Raw genomic sequence first — 23658 nt, forward strand, 5'->3', positions numbered from 1 at the left:
GTTTGAATCACAATTCAAATCATTTGATCTCTAACCCTTGTATTCTATAAGACCCTTTCCTCATCTTGTTGTCGTGATGAGAGCCCCATCATACTAACTATATATATTATTGTAACTGCATCGTAACGCAAGTTGTAGCAAAAACCTTCTTTAAATTAAACTCATATCACTTTATTGTCCGTCGCACTGAGGCATCTTATCAAGTGTTCCCCCTGTGCTCTATCCTGGTTGTTCTAAAATCTTGATATCTTCCATTTTATTCTCACTTTACAACTCAAATCTTACCTACACGACCTTTAAAATTATCGATTTTACATTCTTTCTTTCTGATTTATTTTTGAAGGTTTTATCCTTTTATTGTTTGTTGTGGTCTGGGAGAGAGAGGGGAGGACAAGCAGTAAAAGACCACGGGCAGGAATCTAACCCGGGTCGCTGTGGTGAGGACTAGGCCTTGATGGTACGCGCTCTATCCGCTTTTATATTCTTACATTTAAACCTGCACTAAGAACGTTTTACCATTACCAATCTCTAGTGGCTAGATTTGGAGGTTTAGCTATAACATTTTCAGAAGAAACTTCAAATCCATGTCAATATACAACATTTTTATTCTTGAGAAAATTTCTAGTTCAGATATTTTTTGTAATTAGTTGCAGTAGAAAAGTGTATGTTTAATTGCCGTTTGAATCACTGATGTGAACTTGGGTCAGAATGTTAACATCTGTACAGATGTCTCATTGTTTTCAGGTGCTGCATAAGTCATATAGAGTTGAAACAAAACATAAAGCAGACAATAGGGTATTAACAACAGTGAGGCTGGTATAGTGAAGAGTACAACATCAACTGAAAAACAGCCAGACCCGTTCTAGGATTTTGACATTGCAGATGATGCTGAAGTAATAAAAGCAAACCCAGCTCTAGAACTTTTGGAGGAAGCATGAAATGCTAATGCAAACATCCAGTGTCCCCAGTATGTTTCACAAGCGCTCAGAATCCTCGACAGAAGACAGGAACACCAAAACCCAGATCAGGAAACTTTCATTTGCTTGTCACAGTGTTTGGTGACACTTTGACTTGTATACTATGGCGGGTTTGGTTATTCTTTAACTTGTATTATGCAGCTAGACTTCCCCCTCCCATCGCAAAGGAGAGAAACCTCAGAATGTGATGACAGCCCAACCGTCTCCATTCTCTCCCACCTTGTGCTCACATTTCCCTTTCAGGCATTTGGGAGTAACAAAAGGTGGCCATCGCGAAAAATAATACTATATAAAAAGGAGAACATCCTTTCATTATAATCAAGGTCTAAAGTTAACCCCTTCCTGTGGACGGGGACGAGAGGCAATGGGAGATGAGGACAGACTCCATGACGGGATGAGGAGGACAGACTCCATGATTGGATGAGGAGGAGGGGAAGGCCGATGGCCGGGGGTCTCACCTGATCGTCATGGCTACAGGAGCAGGTGAAATGAGCAGGGGGGGCAGGGGTGGTGCCGGGTAGGTAGGGTGCCCCCTTAGCCATGACCACAGCATGACTGGTCTGATCGACACACACAGACACACACACAGACACACAGACACACAGACATGTCCACATAAGACAGACATGTGAGACAGATGAAATGGGGAGTGGGTTGTTGTTGTGGTGTTTTGGTCTCAGTGATGCAAGCACAAGCTCTAAGTTAAAGGAAGAGAAAACGCAACGTTTAGTGACTAATGGCGCATTTCCACCGGAGGGTGAGGGTCAGTTCAGTTTGCAAAGGTGCGGAACAGTGGCCGTGATCCGGACTGAGCCATATTCGTATTCGTCTCACGCCATAAAACCTCCCCTTGAAAATATTGTACAAAAAGACATCAATGCTTCTCGTGACATCGATGTACATGATGATAGGTTTGACCTTTTACAGGTGAAAATTACTTTACTCTTTCAAAATAGTTGACAAAGCAGCTTAGAGGATGAAACGGCCTTCCTTCTGTAATTTTTGAAGACTAAAGAGCTTGAAAACAATCCATTTGATCCAAATGAATTTAGAATAGTTTCTGTAGTAAGTCGTACATAATAAGTAAATAGGACATTCAAATATTATTTGTGGCGCACTCACACTAGGCCATCGTACCACGCCCAAGTCCGCTTCACACCTGTACCGTGCTAAAGTACGATTGCCTGCCTGAAAAATGTTCAACTTTTTCGGCAGTGACGGATCCGTCATCCAATCAGATCACGTATGCAAATTTAAGCACTGTGACACTACTCGGGCTCTGACGACCCTGGAAACCTCCCCCATCCGTCAGTCCCGCCTTCTGAGTCCTTTGACTGACGGTGCGGGCGGTCGCGCGGCGCAGCGTTCCGAACGTAGTGTAATCAAATACACCGTTATGCCGGTTTATAAAAGAATCATATCATTACAAAAATACCCACAGTTATTCGGTGTAAACCGGTAAACTGCCCAGCACTAACGCAAGTTGACGCCGCAACACCATGGGGGCGGCGCAGGGGGCGTTAAAAAGTCAGGAACCGTTATGAGGCACCGAAATGTGCGTTCTTATTCGATCTCGGTACTAGTTTCGGTGCTCAACCCTAGTCGTAATACGTCATCACCAAGCGTCCGCTGCTTTGTAAAACAACACAGAGAACTGACACTTTACTGACTTTGTTGCTTATTCTGAGCCGTTCTACTCAGATACAGCCCTCTCTCACTGAGCGTTTTTATACTGCCAAATATGCAATTTTCTGCATGCCTTTTTCGCGGCACGGTCCGCCCGTTTACACAACCCGAGGTAAATGACCTGCTTGAGCTAGAACCCCAATTTACCCTCCAGGACCCTGCACACATTGGCGGTTTATTGCGTTTCATTCTGTTGTATATGCGCCGGCTCCACTTTTAACTTGAGAGAAAATGAATGATCGTGTGAGAGAAGGTGATGCAGTCGTATTCAACAAAGACGTTAAAAGATGGTGTGATCTACGAGAGAGACGCAGAGGAACTGTCCTTACGAGGCTTTTGTCGGGATAAAAAACAAGTGGTCAGTAAAATAAAGAATATTTTGGCATTTTTGAACTTGTGTGGCTGTCTTCATTCATAAAAAAATGTAACATTCGGGAGCATGCAAATTATTCTAAAGAGCTCTAGACTCCCGACTTCTCCAGTGAACCAAGAAAGCCTGCGCCGTGACGAACGGGTGATTTTTTATCAAAAACTCAACTTCACTATCGCACCAACGTGAACCGGTTGCTGTCATGTTTATTGTTTAATGGAAGAAGGGTCGCATGGACCAACCTGGTCTCACAGGAATCTGTGAAATGACTACGGACGAATAACTCGAAATCCGTGGACACATCACGGAAACACGCCGATTTCCGTGATGTGGCCACGGAATTCGCTCCAATGCAAGTTAATGACGCTGATGTTCCGTGGCTCACACACGGATCCCCGTTTCAACGAGCGAGTCGACCACGGGGGCTTAACTCAAAACCCGGGGTGGTCTCACTGAAACACTTAAACGAGCATTTCACCGGTGGAGGAATGAATATGTATTGAAATTGGGTCCTATATGTAGTCGAATAATAAAATAAAATTCTAATTTGGTGCCGTCTTGACCGAGAAAAGGCAGAAAGTGACTTTTTGGCGCTTGTGGATTGAAGACAACAACTCCCACCATGCACAGCTTCGCTGGCGGCCACTCCCGCTGATCATCTCCGCCTATTGGACACCTCCTTGTTCCATCTACTAATGGAACAAATCAGCGTGGAGCTTCACCCGACGTCACTGGCAGAGAGTAGTAATGCTTGCACAGAAGCATACGGCCGACATCTTTCTTTATTCTGGGTGGAAATAGTAACATAGTTACGCCATTAAATGCGTTTATGTAAACATTTTTAGCGAGAAATGTGCATTATACTTTCATCATGTTCGCTCGTTGAATGTGAAGGATTTTTGGTTTGATAGTTATGACGAAGAGGGAACGCTCCATTCACTTGCATGGGCAGCGTCTCCGGTTGCTAAGCAACCTCAACGTCTTGGCGGATTATCTGCTGATCAACATTACGAATGCTGGAAACACACCAGACACACCATGTGAAGTTATTTAACCCGATTATTGTTATTTATATATCCGAGATTATTTAATCTAACCCGATCTAAACTATCATGCACCCAAACATGGCAGCGTTTGGGTTTCCTACCTCGGACTCCTAAATCCAGCGCAGCCACAGGCGCGTTAGCACGTTGAACCATTTTTGTGACACACAATGATCAAGCGTCAAGTTAGGCACGTTACACGCGTTTGGTGTGGCCGTAGCATTATGCGGTTTCACCCAAAAAAATCGGCTTCGTGTGGACGGGGCCAAGAAGGCGAACATCACGGCACCAAGTCACCAAGACAGCGCCAGGCGACTTACGCCACTATCTGCAAATGGATCGTGGATGCCTGGGCTGATATAACAGTCTCAACTGTGGTCCAAGCTTTCACGAAGGCAGGAATAATCACTGAACTGCCAGGCAACAGCAGCGACACTGACTCGGATAATGACGAGAGGGATCCGGGCATGTTGGATGCCGTACTCGCCCAACTGTTCAATTCGGACACACAAGAATTCGAGGGATTCGTAGACGGGGAATGAACTGAAAAGTGAGCTTATTGTTAAGAGATATTGATATTGATCAGATATTGATCAGATATTGTTAATATGCACATTAACGTTTGAACATCGTTACCATGGGAGTGACCGGAGTTGTCAGAAAGCTTAATAAAGTTTGACTTTATTTTTTGTTGACATTCCCTTTAGCACAGCTCGGTCTAGTCGATGCATAACGCAAAACCAGTCAAACGTTTGACTGCAGTATCTTCTATGCGCCTTATAATCCGGTGCGCCCTATAAATGAAAACAGTTCTAAAATAGGCCATTCATTAAAGGTGCGCCTTATAATCCGGTGTGCCTTATAATGCGGAAAATACGGTAGTCCTCGTTTGTATTTCTTTCGAAATGGTGAACTTTTGCATGGAGCCATCTTCTATGTCAGATCCAGTACCCTCCGCCAATGTACTTCAGTTTTATCAACAGCCTCTGTTATCTTAGCTTCAGACGCTGTGGATGTTAGTTTCTGCTGGTGAAGTCCCACCCACTGGCACTGCTCTAATAGGTCTGTAGCGTCAGTGGGTCCCACCCCCCTCTAGGGGGTGGGACCCACTAGTGCCCACTAGGGGTTGTAGTCTTACGAGAATCATCCCCTCTTACGCTTCCTATTTTCTTGTACGCAAAAATCGTCATATTGCGTCATTGAAAACAGGAAGTGTTGGAGATCGATACGGATCTCTCCAGTCTCTCCAGAAAATAAGGGAATGATGCTAGACCATTCAAAAATATGCGGGGGGTTCTATAAATACAAAGCTTATGTGAAATGGGTGAAGTTGCCCTTTAAATTGTCCTTGTTGTGTCCACGGAAGTTGCTCCAATGCAAGTAAATGACAATGATATTCCGTGGCACACACACAGATTCCCGTTTCAATCTGTGTGTGTGCTCCCGTTTCAATCTGTGTGTGTGCCACATTTGACCACAGCGGGGGCTTAACTCAAAATCCGTGGTGGTCTGATGGAATCACTTCAATTGTCCGTGATGTGGCCACGGAATTTGCTCCAATGCAAGTAAATGACACTGTTATTCCGTGGCTCACACACGGATATCGGCGTGTTTCCGTGATGTGGCCACGGATTTCGAGTTAAGCGTCCGACCGTAGTCATTTCACAGATTCCTGTGAGACCATGTTGCATGGACTATACGTCATCCAGCTCAGGTTGCGTAGCCGTGCGTGTGCACGTGTCCGCTCATTAGCATCTGTACCGTGGCCTGAGCAAACTTCGGAGAGGTGTGCTCAGGCCACGGAATTGAACTGTACTCGAGTACGGTTGGTGTGCTCACACTAGCCAAACGATCTAGACTTGAGCACGGTACAGGTGTGAAACGGACTTGGGCACGGTACAGATGGCCTAGTGTGAGTGCGCCCTAACAAGGATTTTGACTGAATCGACACTGGCAAGGGGACAAAAAAATTACTGTGGAATAAGGCAGAACTAGTAGTGCGTTCACATAGTACAAACATAGTCTATGTTTTTACTATGTTTGTCTATGTTTCTATATAATGTAGTCCTCAACATTACCCCCCAACAACTCCACTCCGATGGACGACTTATTCCACATCATGTGTCTCTGATTGGAAGTGTGATAATGCAATTGAATAATGGTTTTAAATGGCAGATTGACGTGAAAAACGACCCTATCAATAGACTGACTGGTTTCAGACCCTGTGTGGTAAGCGTGTCCCTTCCCCCTGCGGCGAGCGGTCACCTTCGCAGCGATGGCTGCGGCAGTGATGTGGGAGGAGCCGTGCTGGTGGTGGTGGTGGTGCGGCTGCTGTGGCGGCAGTGGCGGCTGCTGCTGCTGGTGGTGGTGGTGGTGGTGGTGGTTGTGAGCGTGTCGCCCGCCTCCTCCTCCTCCTCCTCCTCCTCCTCCTCCTCCTCCTCCTCGCCGCCGCCGCTCCTCCTCCTCCTCCTCCTCGTCCTCGTCCTCGTCCTCACACTGGGTCCCCTGCTCCACAGTGTGTGTGACGTTGTTGACGTTGTGGGAGTTGGTGAGCTGCGAGAGGCCGGGCGGCGGCGAGGGCAGCTGTTCCAGGGCCGAGTGCGTGGCCTTGACACGGACCAAGGCGTCCCGCAGCAGGTCGACCGCGTGGGGCAGGGCGGGCAGGATAAACTGGAAGCACTCCTGGGGGTGATTGGTTAGATACTGATGTATTAGGGATATAACAGTTACCGGAGTAACGGTAAACCCCCATAAATAAATTGACAATAACAACTACTGTTTTCATTTCAAATAAATATTATTATCTTGGTGGATTACGCGATCTGAAAACCGTGCGTTTAATCCTTCCAAGTTTCATCCAAGTATCCTGAAGTTGCCGCGCAGGCACTGTTTTTTCCACATCAATCTGAAGTCCGGATTGAACCACGACATGGAGGAGGAAGGGATTGTTGCCACTTTGCGTTCTCCCGGAGCCGTGCTTCGGCAGGAGCCCGGGAGTACGCAAACGGCAACAATCCCTTTCTCCTTCAATTCGGGGAGTCAAAGCCAAAATTCCATTCCCCCAAATCCTTCTCAACTATGATCGAGATAACGACCACTACGAGTACTTGTTGTAGAAGTACCAGAGATGTCGGAGAACGCAGTCTTCACTAATCGCCATAATACCGAAAACCATGATCATTTTAGTCACATTCAACCTGGGGATGTAGAAGAGGGAGTGATTACAATTGTGCCAGACCTTATTAGCTTAGGTGACATGGCAAAAGCCTCAAGCAGCCTTACCTGGGAGCCCTTCTTGCTACCTGGGAGGTTGATGATCAGAGTTTTGCCACGGATACCACAAACTGGCCTGTGGAGGGTAGAGTACATCTGATTATTGTATCTGCACTCTGGTTCCAATGGAAATATGTATTAAAACTGAACTAGTCGACCAAATCATACTTTAGATTAAGTTCTGAGATCTGACGGCGGGGAGCTCTGGGTCAAAGGGGCATTTCACTTTCTTTCACTTCATTTTTTTGGAGGGAATGGCGTTTCTGGAGATTCGTGTTGCTGGGCGGGGGGGGGGGGCTTTATCCACTCATGCAAACCATATCTGATTGGTCAAGTACTCAAAACATTTTATTTCAGCATCTCAACCTCTGCAGCTGCAGTAAATCACATGGTTATTGCATACATAGTGGTTATCTTCCTTCGTAGAATTATCACTCTCTGTTATAGGTTTTGATCGTTCATTTCGATAGCAGTCGGTGCTATAAGCCGATGTTTACTTGCGCTGCGGGATGTAAATACAGGATGCTTTGGATACTCTGACCACAGTTTAGTTTTTGATACCAAATTCCTCCAAAAGAGGGAAAGCCTACTTTTATAATTTTATTAAAGAATGCACAACCACTAATCTCATTCCTCCTCAACTGTGAACTAACATTAGCTACATTATTTAACACTTGGATTACAAATCAAACTCAATAATACTCAAAATCAGGGATTCCCAAAGTGTGGTACGCGCAGCCCCAGGGGTACGCAAGCTGCCACCAGGGGGTCCGCGAGATGAAAAATGTAATGGCGGTCGGATGTAATATTACTAGTGCTGTCAAGCGATTAAAATATTTAATCGCGTTTATTATTTTCTATTCTAAATATCCCTTGATTTCGTGCTGCTAGGCTTTTCGTGAGATCAGAGAGTGTTGAGAAGGACAGTAAGAAGAGAGACCCGCAGTGAATTCAACCCGGTCCACTTGACATCGGGTAGGTGCATGACAGTGGTAGGCCTACCATAAAACTTCAATAGCCCAGGCTTTTATTTGTTTCAATCACTGAACTTTGGAACAAAACTCTTGCTCAGCAAAGATGGGTAATACTATAACATTTATTATTTAAACCAGTATGAATATTCCTACCGTACGTAGGCCTATTCACGTTACCAGGCTATCGACTAACGCCTAAACACACACACAAACACGCACACATGCACACCCAGACGCAACACTCAAACTGTCAGTCGCAACCAAGTCGATTTTGTTTAGAGGGGAGTAACTGAGCGGCACCTCCCAAAGTGGTACAGCCCAGGTGGGCCTTGAACTGCGATTGGTCAGAAAGACGTAACAGCTAATGACAACAATGAACTCTCGTGCGGGCTCGAACAGAGTGACACACAAACACACACACTTTTAAGGAGTTTTTCGCCCGCTTCGTATCCTTGCTTGCCCCAAAAAGTTTGTGCGTTTTGTTTCCGGTGTAGCTAGATCCGGTATGGTGGTGTCGTTTTTCTAACGTGACAAGTTGTTGCTAGACAGCAGGTGAAAAAACTACAACGTTTGTCAAACCAAAAGAACACTAATCGCGCCGTTAAAATTGGTTTGCGTTAACGCCGTTAATAACGCGTTAAACTGACAGCACTAATATTACACAATTACAGTGCGGTTTTTTTAAGTGGGATTTTTCCATACAATAAAAAAACATGAACGGTACACATTTCCTTTGTAATCCCTTTTATTTTAAATCAAAAAACTACAATTTATTCGTTTTTGATTGAAACGTTCTTCTACTCACTGCAGGCTAGGCTATATGCGCGGCAACTCGTTTCATTCATTCCTTATATATTATATATAAATGTGCTTAAAGGGCAACTTCACCCATTTCACATAAGCTTTGTATTTTTAGAAGCCCCCCGCATATTTTTGAATGGTCTAGCATCATTCCCTTATTTTCTGGAGAGACTGGAGAGATCCGTATCGATCTCCAACACTTTTTGTTTGGAGATCAAAAAGTGTTGGAGATGACGCAATATGACGATTTTTGCGTACAAGAAAATAGGAAGCGTAAGAGGGGATGATTCTCGTAAGACTACAACCACTAGTGGGCACTAGTGGGTCCCACCCCCTAGAGGGGGGTGGGACCCACTGACGCTACAGACCTATTAGAGCAGTGCCAGTGGGTGGGACTTCACCAGCAGAAACAAACATCCACAGCGTCTGAAGCTAAGATAACAGAGGCTGTTGATAAAACTGAAGTACATTGGCGGAGGGTACTGGATCTGACATAGAAGATAGCTCCATGCAAAAGTTCACCATTTCGAAAGAAATACAAACGAGGACTACCGTATTTTCCGCATTATAAGGCACACCGGATTATAAGGCGCACCTTTAATGAATGGCCTATTTTAGAACTGTTTTCATTTATAGGGCGCACCGGATTATAAGGCGCATAGAATAGAAGATACTGCAGTCAAACGTTTGACTGGGGTTGCGTTATGCATCGACTAGACCGAGCTGTGCTAAAGGGAATGTCAACAAAACAGTCAGATAAAGTCAAACTTTATTAAGCTTTCTGACAACTCCGGTCACTCCCATGGTAACGATGTTCAAACGTTAATGTGCATATTAACAATATCTGATCAATATCTGATCAATATCAATATCTCTTAACAATAAGCTCACTTTTCAGTTCATTCCCCGTCTACGAATCCCTCGAATTCTTGTGTGTCCGAATTGAACAGTTGGGCGAGTACGGCATCCAACATGCCCGGATCCCTCTCGTCATTATCCGAGTCAGTGTCGCTGCTGTTGCCTGGCAGTTCAGTGATTATTCCTGCCTTCGTGAAAGCTTGGACCACAGTTGAGACTGTTATATCAGCCCAGGCATCCACGATCCATTGGCAGATAGTGGCGTAAGTCGCCTGGCGCTGTCTTGGTGACTTGGTGACGTGATGTTCGCCTTCTTGGCCCCGTCCACACGAAGCCGATTTTTTGGGGGAAACCGCATAATGCTACGGCCACACCAAACGCGTGTAACGTGCCTAACTTGATGCTTGATCATTGTGTGTCACAAAAATGGTTCAACGCGCCAACGCGCCTGTGGCTGCGCTGGATTTAGGAGTCCGAGGTAGGAAACCCAAACGCTGCCATGTTTGGGTGCATGATAGAGTTTAGATCGGGTTAGATTAAATAATCTCGGATATAAATAACAATAATCGGGTTAAATAACTTCACATGGTGTGTCTGGTGTGTTTCCAGCATTCGTAGTGTTGATCAGCAGATAGTCCGCCAAGACGTTGAGGTTGCTTAGCAACCGGAGACGCTGTCCATTCAAGTGAATGGAGCGTTCCCTCTTCGTCATAACTATCAAACCAAAAATCCTTCACATTCAACGAGCGAACATGATGAAAGTATAATGCACATTTCTCGCTAAAAATGTTTACATAAACGCATTTAATGGCGTAACTATGTTACTATTTCCACCCAGAATAAAGAAAGATGTCGGCCGTATGCTTCTGTGCAAGCATTACTACTCTCTGCCAGTGACGTCGGGTCAAGCTCCACGCTGATTTGTTCCATTAGTAGATGGAACAAGGAGGTGTCCGATAGGCGGAGATGATCAGCGGGAGTGGCCGCCAGCAAAGCTGTGCATGGTGGGAGTTGTTGTCTTCAATCCACAAGCGCCAAAAAGTCACTTTCTGCCTTTTCTCGGTCAAGAAGGCACCAAATTAGAATTTTATTTTATTATTCGACTACATATAGGACCCAATTTCAATACATATTCATGCCTCCACCGGTGAAATGCTCCTTTAACTGGCTGAAATCAGAGGATTTGGAGGCAACAGAGACGGAGAGAATAGAGAAAGAAAATTAGCGGGAGTCAGACGATGCACCGGAGGAAACCGAAGAGGAGGGAAGGAGATGGCAAAAAAGAGGTCATGAGGGTGAACACCAGACGAGGAAAAAAATAAGGAAATATGATGACAAGTATCTGGGTCTGGGCTTTACTTGGATTGGCGATACAGACTGCCCGAAGCCTCAGTGTGTGGTGTGCAGTGAGGTTCTAGCAAACAGATGTCTGAAGCCGTCTTCTCTTGTCTTTTATTTTATGTTTGAGCCTATGCTATTTTTTGCTTGATTATGTTGTGGATTGTGTTTAGGCTAATTTTATTGTCGCACTTGATCCTCATTTTTATTTATTTTATCTGTTTCGGAGCCTCTCTTTAATGTTTTGGATCGTTTGTAACTTCATTGCAATTTAATTAAATGTACTCTCTCTATTTTCTAGAACCGTTGTTTTATGATGATGATGATGCTAGCTCTACGGTCATTTAATAGGCCTATTGCTGCAATTTTTCTTTTACGGGGCTGAAAATAACCGTGCTTTCTGTTACTGAGCCTGTGTCTGTCACTCATCCTCTTAAAAGTGGAAGCTTGTGCGTAGCTTTGTGGCATTATAGTGAAACTTTGTTGATGTTGTGATTGTAATGCGTGTTCTGGTTATTAGCGCACGATTAAACACGTCATATGGCGATAAAACAAAGCTTTGTTGCGTTGTTTTTTTTCTTCTTTTTGAAGTGGGGATTGGGCGCCAACCCGGTTGGGACGTAGAAGGGGATGGGCAGGAAAAGAAGTTTGGGAACCGCTGCTCTGAATACAGTGGATATTTGGATAGAAGTGCAGAGCATACGCTGGTATTCACCGGCTGTATGGAAATGCATCCGTCTTTTGCATTGCCACGATCTTCTCTCAGTACTTCTCGCTCTTTCATGTCCTTAATTCGGTAGCTGCCTGATGTAAGAAGACCTTAATTGGTCTAACCTTCGTGGGTCTTTACGCCGCGATGGAAACGCAGACAGGGGGCTGAAGGAAGCGTTTAATCCCATGACCGGTAGTTAGGGTTAGGGTTAGCCTAACCCTAACCCTAACGCAGACAAAAGGCTGAAGGAAGCGTTTAATCCCATGAATGGTAGTTAGGGTTAGCCTAACCCTAATGCAGACAGGGGGCCGAAGCGTTTAATCCCATGAATGGTAGTTAGGGTTAGGGTTAGCCCTCGTCTGCGTTAGGGTTAGGGTTAGGCTAACCCTAACTACCATTCATGGGATTAAACGCTTCAGCCCCCTGTCTGCGTTAGGGTTAGGGTTAGGGTTAGGCTAACCCTAACCCTAACGCAGACAAGAGGCTGAAGGAAGCGTTTAATCCCATGAGTGGCTGTTCCTGAGGGTTCTGGGTCCTTCCGGTTGGAAGGTTGCTATAGTAGGACTGCTTGATACAAGGTGACAACTGAACAGACATTTCAGCTGCAAATACTTATTGACTTGACTGCAACTTAAAAACAGTTACTATTTAAAACAATGCATTTATATTTCGGAATGGGGGCAATACATTTGAAAAGTGGCACACACCTTTTAAAGAATAGCAGAAGGTATGTAAGTAGGAGTACCTGGAGAGCATGCCCAGCGGTGTAACGTTGAGCGAGCCCATCAGCATGGCCAGGGCCATCCCAGGGGCCTCCCTCTCGATCACCTCCCTGGTAGCCTAGGGAAACATTAAGTAAATAAACACAGCCAACAAGCTATTTATAATCGAATAGGCTCACAAATTTCCGTTACATTTCTGGAGACAGAGAGAGTGTGTGTGTGTGTGTGTGTACCTCTGGAGTGACATCTCGCGGTGCAAAACCAGTCCCTCCAGTAGTGAGGATGAGATTTAGCTCCTGCTCGTCGCACCAGTCCAAAAGAATGTCCTACACAAATTTAAACAGTGGATCTGAACAATATCCCAAGTGAAAAAAACCTTTATAGAATATTAAAAAAGTACAAAGTAAAAAGTACAGCAAAAACACAGGAAAAATCACCTGAACCTTCCGATAGGCTATCAGGTGATGTTAAATATTTGCATAGCAATAAGGTTGCAAACTCAACAACGTTGTCATAATCACACATGACACAGCTGTCCCACAGTGCTCCAGGGGTCGCCTGGCCAGTTATTGAGTAATAATGGTTCATATTCTTAAGTGCCATCTTTGACAACTATGCTTACTGGTTGGAGCAAATTTGAAAACATGCTGTACACGCACCTTAACTCATGCTATTGCTGCTGCTTCATGCATCATTATGAATCTCTTTGACGTGCAACCTCAACACTTGATTATTTTATCTGTAGGGCCTGATTTTTTTTAAATACTGCAGTTGCAATACTATGTTATTAACAGTGGGTTGTACTGTTCAGTAACTTAAAAATACATTTAAAAAAAAGACACTGGCACTGCTCACAAAAATATATATCGATAAATATATTACATATTTGAATAGAAAAGTACATTTTGGACCCTGTCCAGCCATACACCTCTATAACCTCTGTTAGCGTTAAACTATACAGCCTACCACTTTTGGTGTGTTTTGCTCAAGTACTCACCTTAATTTCATCCATCTCATCCGGAACAACCTTGTAGGCCGCAATAACTCCACCTAACCTGTCGCAGTAGACAGAAGAAGATTTTGGTTTGACGGAATCATGTGCATTCCATGTCTCCATATTTTACAGGAGAAATAATGTCTCATCAGGCGAGAGAACACTAGTACCACGGAGGGGGGATTCAGTATAACCCTCATACACGAGTCCCATTTTACTGCTAAACTTCAGTATGAAACAAGCTAAATATGTACTGGCATATCCAATACAAAACCCTACTCCTCACCTACAAAGCTCTCCACAACCTAGCCCCCAGTTACCTCTGCGACCTCCTCCAAGAATACACTCCCTCCCGCTCCCTCCGCTCAACCACTGCTGGACTACTATGTATCCCCACATCACGACTCATTACAATGGGTGCCCGGTCATTCAGCTGTTCAGCACCCAGGCTCTGGAACTCCCTCCCCGCACACATAAAACAGTCAGACACCATTACAACCTTCAAGTCACAACTCAAAACTCACCTGTTCAAACTCGCACACAACGTCTAACTGATCACTGTCTTGATTGTTTGTTTGTTTTGTCTTGTTTTTGTTTTATTTATTCATTTATCTATTTATTATTATTATTTTTCCACAATGTCTTATTTTTAAACGATTTATGATAACTTTATGCACTGTAAGGTGACCTTGGGTGTCTTGAAAGGCGCCCTTTAAATTAAATGTATTATTATTATTATATGCCACTTTTCCACCGACAGTACAAGCTCAACTCGCCCCGCCTTTTCTTTCGATCACCAAATTCTGGTACCTGGTACCTTGTTCTTGTTCAGTCTCAGCCTCCGGAGAAGTTCCAAGAGAGCTGCTCTGATACTTTTGTGTGATGTTAACAGGCTGCTGGTCACTTCCGAGCCTGATACTTGACATCCAGCATCTTTAAATACTAGCATCAGCGTTCAGTCAGCAATAGTGATTGAATATTAAACATGGCAGGATCAGCACACAAGAACACGCCGTGGACCTTGACAGAGGTGGAGCGTTCCAGTGTGTAGCCCTGTCTGTTTTTGTGTCGTGTGGATAAGTACGTCACTGCAGCTTCGCGCGTTGAAGAGGCATTTTATTCTAGATGGAAACACGACGTGCATGGAGCCAAACCAAGTCATTCCATGCCAAGTCGTGCGGGTCAAGCTGGTAATGCAAGTCGAAAAGAGGCAATATTGAGGGTTTTCCAAGTTGCAAGCTCAATCAGGTTCAATGTGTTCCACAAATTGTCGATTGCAGAAGCTAACCATAAAGCCGGACGCATATATGTAAGGAAGTAAATCTATGCCATCGGATTTTGAAAAATAAAAAGCCATTGAACTCTAAGCACTGAATATTTATGCATTGAAATAACTTGTATGGATTTTGGAATAGTGCGCTCTTGTTATGCCACCACAGAGGCATATCAACCGTTTTGCTCCAACAACTTAACGTGCATCCGGTGTCACAAAAAGAATAACGCCAATCCGAATGATCGATGACGATACAAACGTTACGTTTTAAGCTGGGGCATGTTTCCGCACGTGAACGACTTCAGCTTCTCTCCCCATAAAAAGCTACAGTCAGGGCTTAATGACGTTGATTTAACTTTGAGCATTTCCTATTATAGGCTACTGTGTAAAATGCTGTTTAGAATTAACATTTGCATCAATAAAGAAAGATCCAGCGAGTGACGCTCTAATTCCCGCTCTCCTTGCTTGACCACAATCTAGCATCTAGGATCGATTGCTCTTACTTGGGTCCCCGTATATTAACACTGAATTTTCCAAAATTGAATTTTGCAGCTGGATTTGGCATGTTGAATTTGGGAAGGTTGAATGTGGTTGAATATTTGATTTTGAATTTTTTAACATTGAAAAATAAAGCTGAATATGATTTATTGAGTTCAATTCAGAGCATGAAGTCATTCACGTGCGGAAACATGCCCCAGCTTAAAACTTAACGTTTGTATCGCCATCGATCACTCGGATTGGCGGTATTCTTTTCGTGACACCGGATGCACGTTAAGTTGTTGGAGCAAAACGGTTGAGATGCCTCTGTGGTGGCATAACATACGTTTTTTTATGTTTATTTATTTATTTATTTTTTCCACAATGTCTTGTTTTTTTTAAACGCTTTATGTATGATGACCTTATGCTCTGTAAGGTGACCTTGGGTGTCTTGAAAGGCGCCTCTAAATTAAATGTATTATTATTATTATTATTATAAAAACAGCGCAACAAGCACGCAGAGCCAACACTATTCCAAAATCCAGATACGTTAATTCAATGCATAAATATTCAGTGCTTAGAATTCAATGGCTTCTTATTTTCAAAAACCGATGGGAAAGATTTACTTCCATATTTTTGAGGCCCATCATGACATAGAAGAATATATACAACCATTCAGACATAAAAAAAACACAAGCTTTTATGTTCCAATACATTCTAGTAAAAATGTTTGTAAGGATGGTTTAAAACTATTTGTTTTATCATGATAGGGTTATCTATAAAAGGTAGAGTTCATTATTGATTTCTAAAATATAAAAATTGACAAACACTTAAGTGAAGCCTGGTTAAAATGACCAAGTTTGATAAATTTCAAATTGCACATGTTTTCTGTCGTTGAGATATTTTGATAGTTCTCTAAATTAATTTGTCGAGAACTCAAATTGTGGATATTATTTCAACTGCTGATCCCGATTACATATCATGCATCCCTAAACTTTTGGACAGTGTGCAAAAACAAACCAATACTACAACCTTGAAAACAGTGAACACAAAATATTGACAAAGTTGGGAACCTTGACCCATCCTTGCTCATGAAATGCCCAAACTTTTTGTGAATGCTCCTCTATCCCGATAATAAAGAGCCCTCTCCTTTCCCCAAGTAACCCCATACATAATAAAGAGCACTTTCCTTCGCCAGAGGGGTATTCCATCAAAGTCGCTAATGAAAGCGGTGCTTAGTTGATTAAGCCCGGTTAGAACTAATGCCAACTTCCACTTGAGGCTAAAGCCATTCCATCAACGTAGTTCAACCATGCCTTTGCTTAGGTTAGTTCAAGCCAGACTAATGTTATCTTGGATAAAGCGTGCTCACAAGTTATGTAACCAGCCCAGAACCTTGAATGTTGAATCATGGATCAAATGTCCGAAAAGGACAGAGCAGAATTTTTTTTCCAGCGGCGAACAGATGCTGCTTGTTGAGGTCTATGAGGAATTCAAGCATACAATTACTCAAAAAGGGAACACCGTAACCATTAATAAAGACAGGGAGGCCGCGTGTAATAAAATCGCTGATCTTTTGAATGCATAAGCAGTATTAAGCGTAACATATTTAAATGTAATATTGACCGTAGATTTGTTATCAGGAAGATAATCTTGCGGTAACGTGTCAGACTTGCACCTGGTTGTCCGGGGTTCAATCCCCACCTAATCAGTAATTTAGGAAGGATTACTGGAGAAATCAAGCAACTTTTCATGCCTTTTATTTTCCATTTCTTTGAAAATTCTAAATTGACTGACCATAGTATTTATCTCAACAGAGGTGATCTCGGCTGTCTGCCGGGAAACTCTGATGGAATTTATGTGGCTGACAATTTCCCATGCAGCAGTCTTCTCTGTCATTGTGACAAAGGCTTCGCTATCAGTAACATTAATATTATCATTAACTTTATCATGGGTTTTTGCAAGTTAGATTTGGGTTCTAGGGAAATTGTAAGACATATTTATTATATAAAAAGTCAATTGTTAGGCCTAATTTCTCTGATAAAAAGGGAATAACAAAAATAAGACAATGCCAAGAATTCAATGACACAATCAGGACGCAAACTCGGGTCGCCCGTACTACATGACTAATGCTAGACTACTCCCCCAACTGCTTGTTTCCGATACATTTGTCTAAAAATGTGTTGAGAATATATCCTGGATAACAATAGATAGCAATTCATTCAATTATTTTATTTGCATCATTTCATTTTGGCCCTTAGTGAAAATACCGGCTGTTTGTACTTCATGTAAATTTATGACAAAATCGTACAGACTAGGCTTGGCGGAACCTTCTGATCGTACACTTGTTTCCGACAGATGGACTTCTCTGAAACACTGATCCAGTAAGCCTGACAGTTAGCCTGGTACCGACCAGGTTAGTTTGGTCTGATAAATTGCCATGGTTACTTAGCGGAGATTCCCTTAAGTCACGTTAAGTGGAACGCAACTCTATCTGAAAGTTACGAGGCTAGGCGAAATAAGCCCGGCTTTGCCTTTAGCTTGGTTGATGGAATACCCCCCCAGTAACCTCCACTATCCCGATAATAAAGAGCTCTCTCTTTCCCCAGGTAGCATAAGCAAATTTGTCAATATATTGCTCAGTGGTATTGCATATAATCAGTCAAAAAAAACTAAAAGATTAAACCATATTACAATGTTCAGCCATTTAAATAATACATGCCTACCACTGCAGAGAAAATGATGGATTTGTCTTACAGGGATGTATGCTTTCCCAGAGTACTTTTGATTCTTGATTTCCTATATTAATCCCTTATGTCTCTCCATAACGGTGTCCACTTGGTGAGGGTGGGTAGGTATTGACTCACAGTGAAGGGTCATGGACCAGATCCTTGAGGTTGACGCCACTCCTGTCCTCTGCCAAGTTCCTAAAGCAACTGTCGCTGACTGGAATATAAAGACACAACAAAAATAAAGAAAAGGAGAATCTTGAGGCAATACTGTCGCACCCTTTATCGAGCAGTGCAATGTTGATTGATTTGCAATGCTATCGCATAAATTCGGAAGTAAATACAGTTTTTGCATAAGATTATCAATCATAGTCAACTAGACAATAAAAGAGACGCACTTGTGAAGAGGCAACGCTCTTTAGTACATTATTGGACCAAATGTAATTGTTTTTTTAGTTTGGGTCACCCATTCTAGGGTTACCCTTCCAATGATGACAGTTTGACCGTTTTGTTTTGACAGTTTTTTGACTGATGTTTTTTATTGTATGCATGTAATGTTCATTACATACAATAAAATATTATGTATATTCATATTCTATTAATAAGTTAAAGACAATCAAAGAGTTATTCATGTAGGAGAGAAAATGTTGTTAAACTTTAAGCTGTTGCTGTAACATGGATGTAAACAAACAGTTGTCTAAAAGATATGACGATAGTTTGATACAGAGTAAATCATATTGGCAAAAATAAAATGCATTGATAATGCCATTTTTTTTCATCCTCCTTTAAAACAATGATGTACTCTATGCTGACTAACTCCAAAACTAGTTCTAAAATTGCTTTGTGGTTAAACATACCAACAAACGCAATCTAACATATACAATTTTTGTCTTGCATTTCTCAAGAGATGAGCGCACATATAACATTTTGCAAACATTCATTAATCATGTTTAATTGTATCACGCATGTTCTCTCTTATAGAGTTATCAACCTCAAATGCCCTTCTACCATTGCAATGCTCATTTAATTAGTAGGAGGGAAGAACATGTTTATTAGTACTCAACCAGGCTGTAAAAGTATCTAGTAGATCATAATAATCCAAATAGATGAAAATAGAAACAACCACAGCCTCTAAAACAACCACATGCTGTATAGAAACCACAGGCTGTTGTAACGACCAGCGGCCGTTGTAACGACCAGCGGCCGTTGTAACGACCAGCGGCCGTTGTAACGACCAGCGGCCGTTGTAACGACCAGCGGCCGTTGTAACGACCAGCGGCCGTTGTAACGACCAGCGGCCGTTGTAACGACCAGCGGCCGTTGTAACGACCACAGGCCGTTGTAACGACCACAGGCCGTTGTAACGATAGCTTCTATAACGACCATCGGCTGCATAACAACATTCAAAACATGGATGAAGAAACTCAGGAGACAGAGGGAGCAAGAAAGGGAGCAAAAGAGAATGTATTTAAGTATGTCTACACGAATAATAGTGATTCACTTCGTGAAATATTTGAAAGGTTGGATAAGTGACTATGGTTACAATGTTGGAGTAGATAAAGATACAATATGTTGTTCATTGTAAATTTGGTTCCTTGAAAAGACAAACAAATATTATTTGTATTTCCTATAATCTATACTATCTGGTCCACAGTGTGTTAAAAGATGACATGGTAGATTGTGATGGGTGGATACTGTTGTTTATCATGTGTTGAAGCTGATGGTCTGGGAGCTTCTTATGGGTCCATTGTTGTTTATCATGTATTGAAGCCCGAACCAAACAATAAACCCATGACAAATGTTCCAGCCAGCTGTATCTGACTGAGACACCCCCTTACCCTTCACCTCCCGACATTGAGCCATCCCTGCCATAATGGTGTCTGACTCCCAGGCCATGCACTCTGTCAACCTCTACAAAACCTCATGGATGAACCATAGCCTAACATAATCTACTCACTGTTAGTGAAGAAACCTGATAGGGAGGACTCATCATTTATCATTCTACAAATAAACTCCATATTGTGTTACCATTGGTCTGCCACATCACAGCACCATGGACCTAATGTTGGGTACAAAACAACTAAATGGTTCAGATCTAACCAGATTTATCAGATGTAGAGGATGGATCAGATCTAAACCAGATGTAGCAGATGTGGGGGAGGATTATAAAGCAGATGCAGCAGATGTGGAGGATGATTATAAAACAGATGTAGAAGATGTGGAGGAGGATCATAAACCAGATGTAGCAGATTTCAAGCAGGATAGATCAGATCTAAACCAGATGTAGCAGATGTGGAGGATTGATGGATCAGATCTTGTTAGTCTTTTATGTTGTACTTGTTTTAATGTTCATTGTAGCACTTTGAGGTCAGTAAGTTGATAATAAGTAAAGTGCGTTATAAATAAAATGTATTATTATTATTATCTAAACCAGATTTACCAGATGTAGAGGAGGATGGATCAGATCTAAACCAGATGTAGCAGATGTGGAGAAGGACTACAGACCAGATGTAGCAGATGTGGAGGAGGACTACAAACCAGATGAAGCAGATGTGGATCAGATCATACCAGATGTAGCAGATGTGGAGGAATACATGAATAATGCAGCTGGTGTAGGGTAGCGCTAACGCTGACTGGGCTATCACCGTTACTGTTAATTTGGGGGTTAAAAAGACTAAAGCCATCGGTAATCGATGCAAATATGACACATAAATATATAAGGTTGCAGTTCAACGGGTTTTGAAAGGTGCATACTATAGTAGTATACCGTTCACTACCTGGACACTGGTTCTGATTAAATGTTCAACCCAGTGAAGGCAGCATAGTAACGACAACCGGCCATTAACGGGATAGCATGCTAAGGCTCACGTAGATTAGCATGCTGGCTAACGTTAGCTCTGCAGCAGAGACAGCTCGTAGCATCGTGACAGTCGAAAGAAAAGCCTGAAAACATAAGAGATGTCAGTCCAGAAAACGTTTCCCTTACCCGTCAGAATCCCGACTCGGATCTGGTGGTCGTGGTTGGTGAGGACCATCCCGTCCGCCGCCATGTTTACACCAACCTCTGTACTGCTAGCTCCACTAGCTACATAGAGCTAGCGTGCGGAGAGGACGGGCTATAGCTACTGCTCTGTGGACCCGCTGCTGCTGCTGCTGCTGCTGCACCTCTGGAATATAAAAGACATTTAGGAGGAGGGGGCTGGGGAGGGAGTGCACGCGCACCGCTTGTGTGTGCACACGCGCACAGCTCTTGTGCACGTATGACTACTAAATAAGAAGAGCAGGGAATTAAAAGGAAATCCAGATGCAATTAGTGAAAGGCAGGCAGATGATCGGAATATATAGAATCTCACATGACAATGACAATATGTCTTATAGGTTCAACACCTGACGGTAAAGAGAGAATGGGATCAGTACAATCCTATCATTCCTCTCAAATGATAGGATTGTATGTTTTTGGTCAAATAGTTGTGTGTGTTAATTGTCATTCCCAGGTTGCCCACAGAAGAGGTGGTTAATAGGATGCTACATGATTAGTATTGGTGACGTCAGGCTATCCCCATACCAGTCACTTCACATCAACCGATAAATATTTGTTAACATATAACCCCAATTCAGATGTCAGAAATGAGTTGCTGGGGGATATCATGGGAATATCAGCGTGCTGTGCATCTTTAGATATCAGCTAAAGTCAGGTCTGTTGGAGATCCACACATCGTCTATTGCAGAAGCTTGCATTCAGCCGGATGCATGTTTGAGGCCCATCGTGACATAATTGATCCCAAGGGTGGACAGCCTTTGTTGCAGAACACAGTGTAGTACAGTATACCTGGGTGCTCCAGACAAACAAAGCATGATTTGGTCATATGTTCTCTCGCCTGATGGTTTGTTTTTGCATGGTCCCCAGTGTATCGCAAATAAGAAACTAAAAGGTTAATACAAATATAGGCAAGGCAAGGCAATTTTATTTTTAATGTGCTTTACAGAGAAAAAGACAACAGTATCATTTATAGTGAAGAATTACATGCAAACAAGTGCATCCTTCAATGAAATTACACATGTAGGCCTACTGTAAAAAAATAAAGGGAGAAAAGATAAAAAGGAATAAAAAAGTTTAAAAGACCTTCAGTAAGGTGAGATATGAATCCGACATTTAACTATAAATCGATTAGAGTAAAAATAAAAAATAAAAGTATAAATCGATTAGAATAAAAAAAAGAGAAGGGAAACATTAGAAATGTAAAATAGTATGCATCACTGAAGAGTGGTATTTAGTTTAAAAATAGAAGTTGTGGCAGCGTTTAGCTGCATAAAAACTAAAAAATATTTTTGTTTTGAGACCTCAGTGTATGTATGAACATGTCACGTATATAGTTTGGTCCAATGCCATTTAGTGCTTTAAAAACAAGATGTAGAGCTTTAAAATCAATTCTATAAATAACAGGAAGCCAGTGTAAGGACCAGGATGGGGTGATGTGCTCACTCCTTTTAGTCCTAGTCAGCAACCGGGCATCCCAGTTAAAAGGGCATTACCGTAGTCTATCCTGCTTGAAATTAAAGTGTGTATACATTTTTATACAAATATATTTTTCTAGGTCACTCTCTGACATAAGGTCACTCAATTTTGCAATGTTCTTCAGGTGAAAAAAGGCTGATTTAGTGACTGATTTCTCATGATTGTTGAAGCTCAAATCACTGTCAATGATGATGCCAAGATTTCTTACAGCATTCTTAAGTCCATTTGTGCCAAGTAGAGTAGTAACCCTGGATCTTTGCTCTTTGTTCCCAAATATAATGACCTCAGTTTTGTCTGTTCAACTGAAGAAAATTGAATTTGTGACATCCAAGTGTTAACATGGTCGAGAGACTGATGGAGAGTATCGAGGGATGCAACATCATTGGGAGACAGAGCGAGGTAAATTTGAGTGTCATTTGCATAGTTATGATAACACATTGAGTTTTTCCCAAAGTTCTGGCCGAGTGGGAGCATGTAGAGATTAAACAATAAGGGGCCTAGGATCGATCCCTGAGGAACATCACAAGTCAAGGTTGCTGATTTGAGGTGTAGTTTTATATGGCAACAAACTAGCTCCTGCCCTGTAAGTAAGATTCTAGCCATTTTATGAAAGCACCTGAAATACCGACCAAGTGATTCAGTCGATGGAGTACTATATATGGTGGTCAACAGTATCAAATGTTGCACTGAGGTCCAGTAGTATCAGGACAGTTGTTTTGCCTGCATCAGTGTTCAGACGAATATCGTTTATCACCTTTACAAGGGCTGTCTCTGTGCTATGGTTAGTACGGAAGCCAGATTGATAGTCATCAAAATAACCATCTGACGATAGAAAAGCAGTTCATTGTTTAAAAACATTTCTTTCAATCATTTTTCAGATAAAAGGTCGATTTGATATTGGTCTGTTGGTGCTTA

At 42.5% G+C, this 23658-nt stretch overlaps 1 protein-coding gene across 5 annotated transcripts in view; it reads right to left on the reverse strand.

Annotated features, from left to right (window-relative positions):
• Positions 1-23658, reverse strand: part of gphna (gephyrin a) — a 49014-nt gene that overhangs the window by 22367 nt on the left and 2989 nt on the right. For 3 of the 5 annotated variants that reach the window (XM_030355947.1, XM_030355948.1, XM_030355949.1), the window contains exons 2-9: positions 21214-21394; positions 18366-18444; positions 13752-13809; positions 12988-13080; positions 12778-12872; positions 7359-7425; positions 6342-6758; positions 1436-1537 (exon numbers count right to left, since the gene is read on the reverse strand). In XM_030355947.1, coding sequence (XP_030211807.1) covers positions 1436-1537; positions 6342-6758; positions 7359-7425; positions 12778-12872; positions 12988-13080; positions 13752-13809; positions 18366-18444; positions 21214-21277 — 975 coding nt within the window. In that variant the 5' untranslated portion in view covers positions 21278-21394. The remainder of the gene's footprint in view (positions 1-1435; positions 1538-6341; positions 6759-7358; positions 7426-12777; positions 12873-12987; positions 13081-13751; positions 13810-18365; positions 18445-21213; positions 21395-23658) is intronic. The other 2 variants (XM_030355950.1, XM_030355951.1) reach the window with 1 other exon arrangement.

Source organism: Gadus morhua, chromosome 5 (genome assembly GCF_902167405.1).
Source record: "Gadus morhua chromosome 5, gadMor3.0, whole genome shotgun sequence".
In the NCBI taxonomy this organism is placed as follows: domain Eukaryota; kingdom Metazoa; phylum Chordata; class Actinopteri; order Gadiformes; family Gadidae; genus Gadus; species Gadus morhua.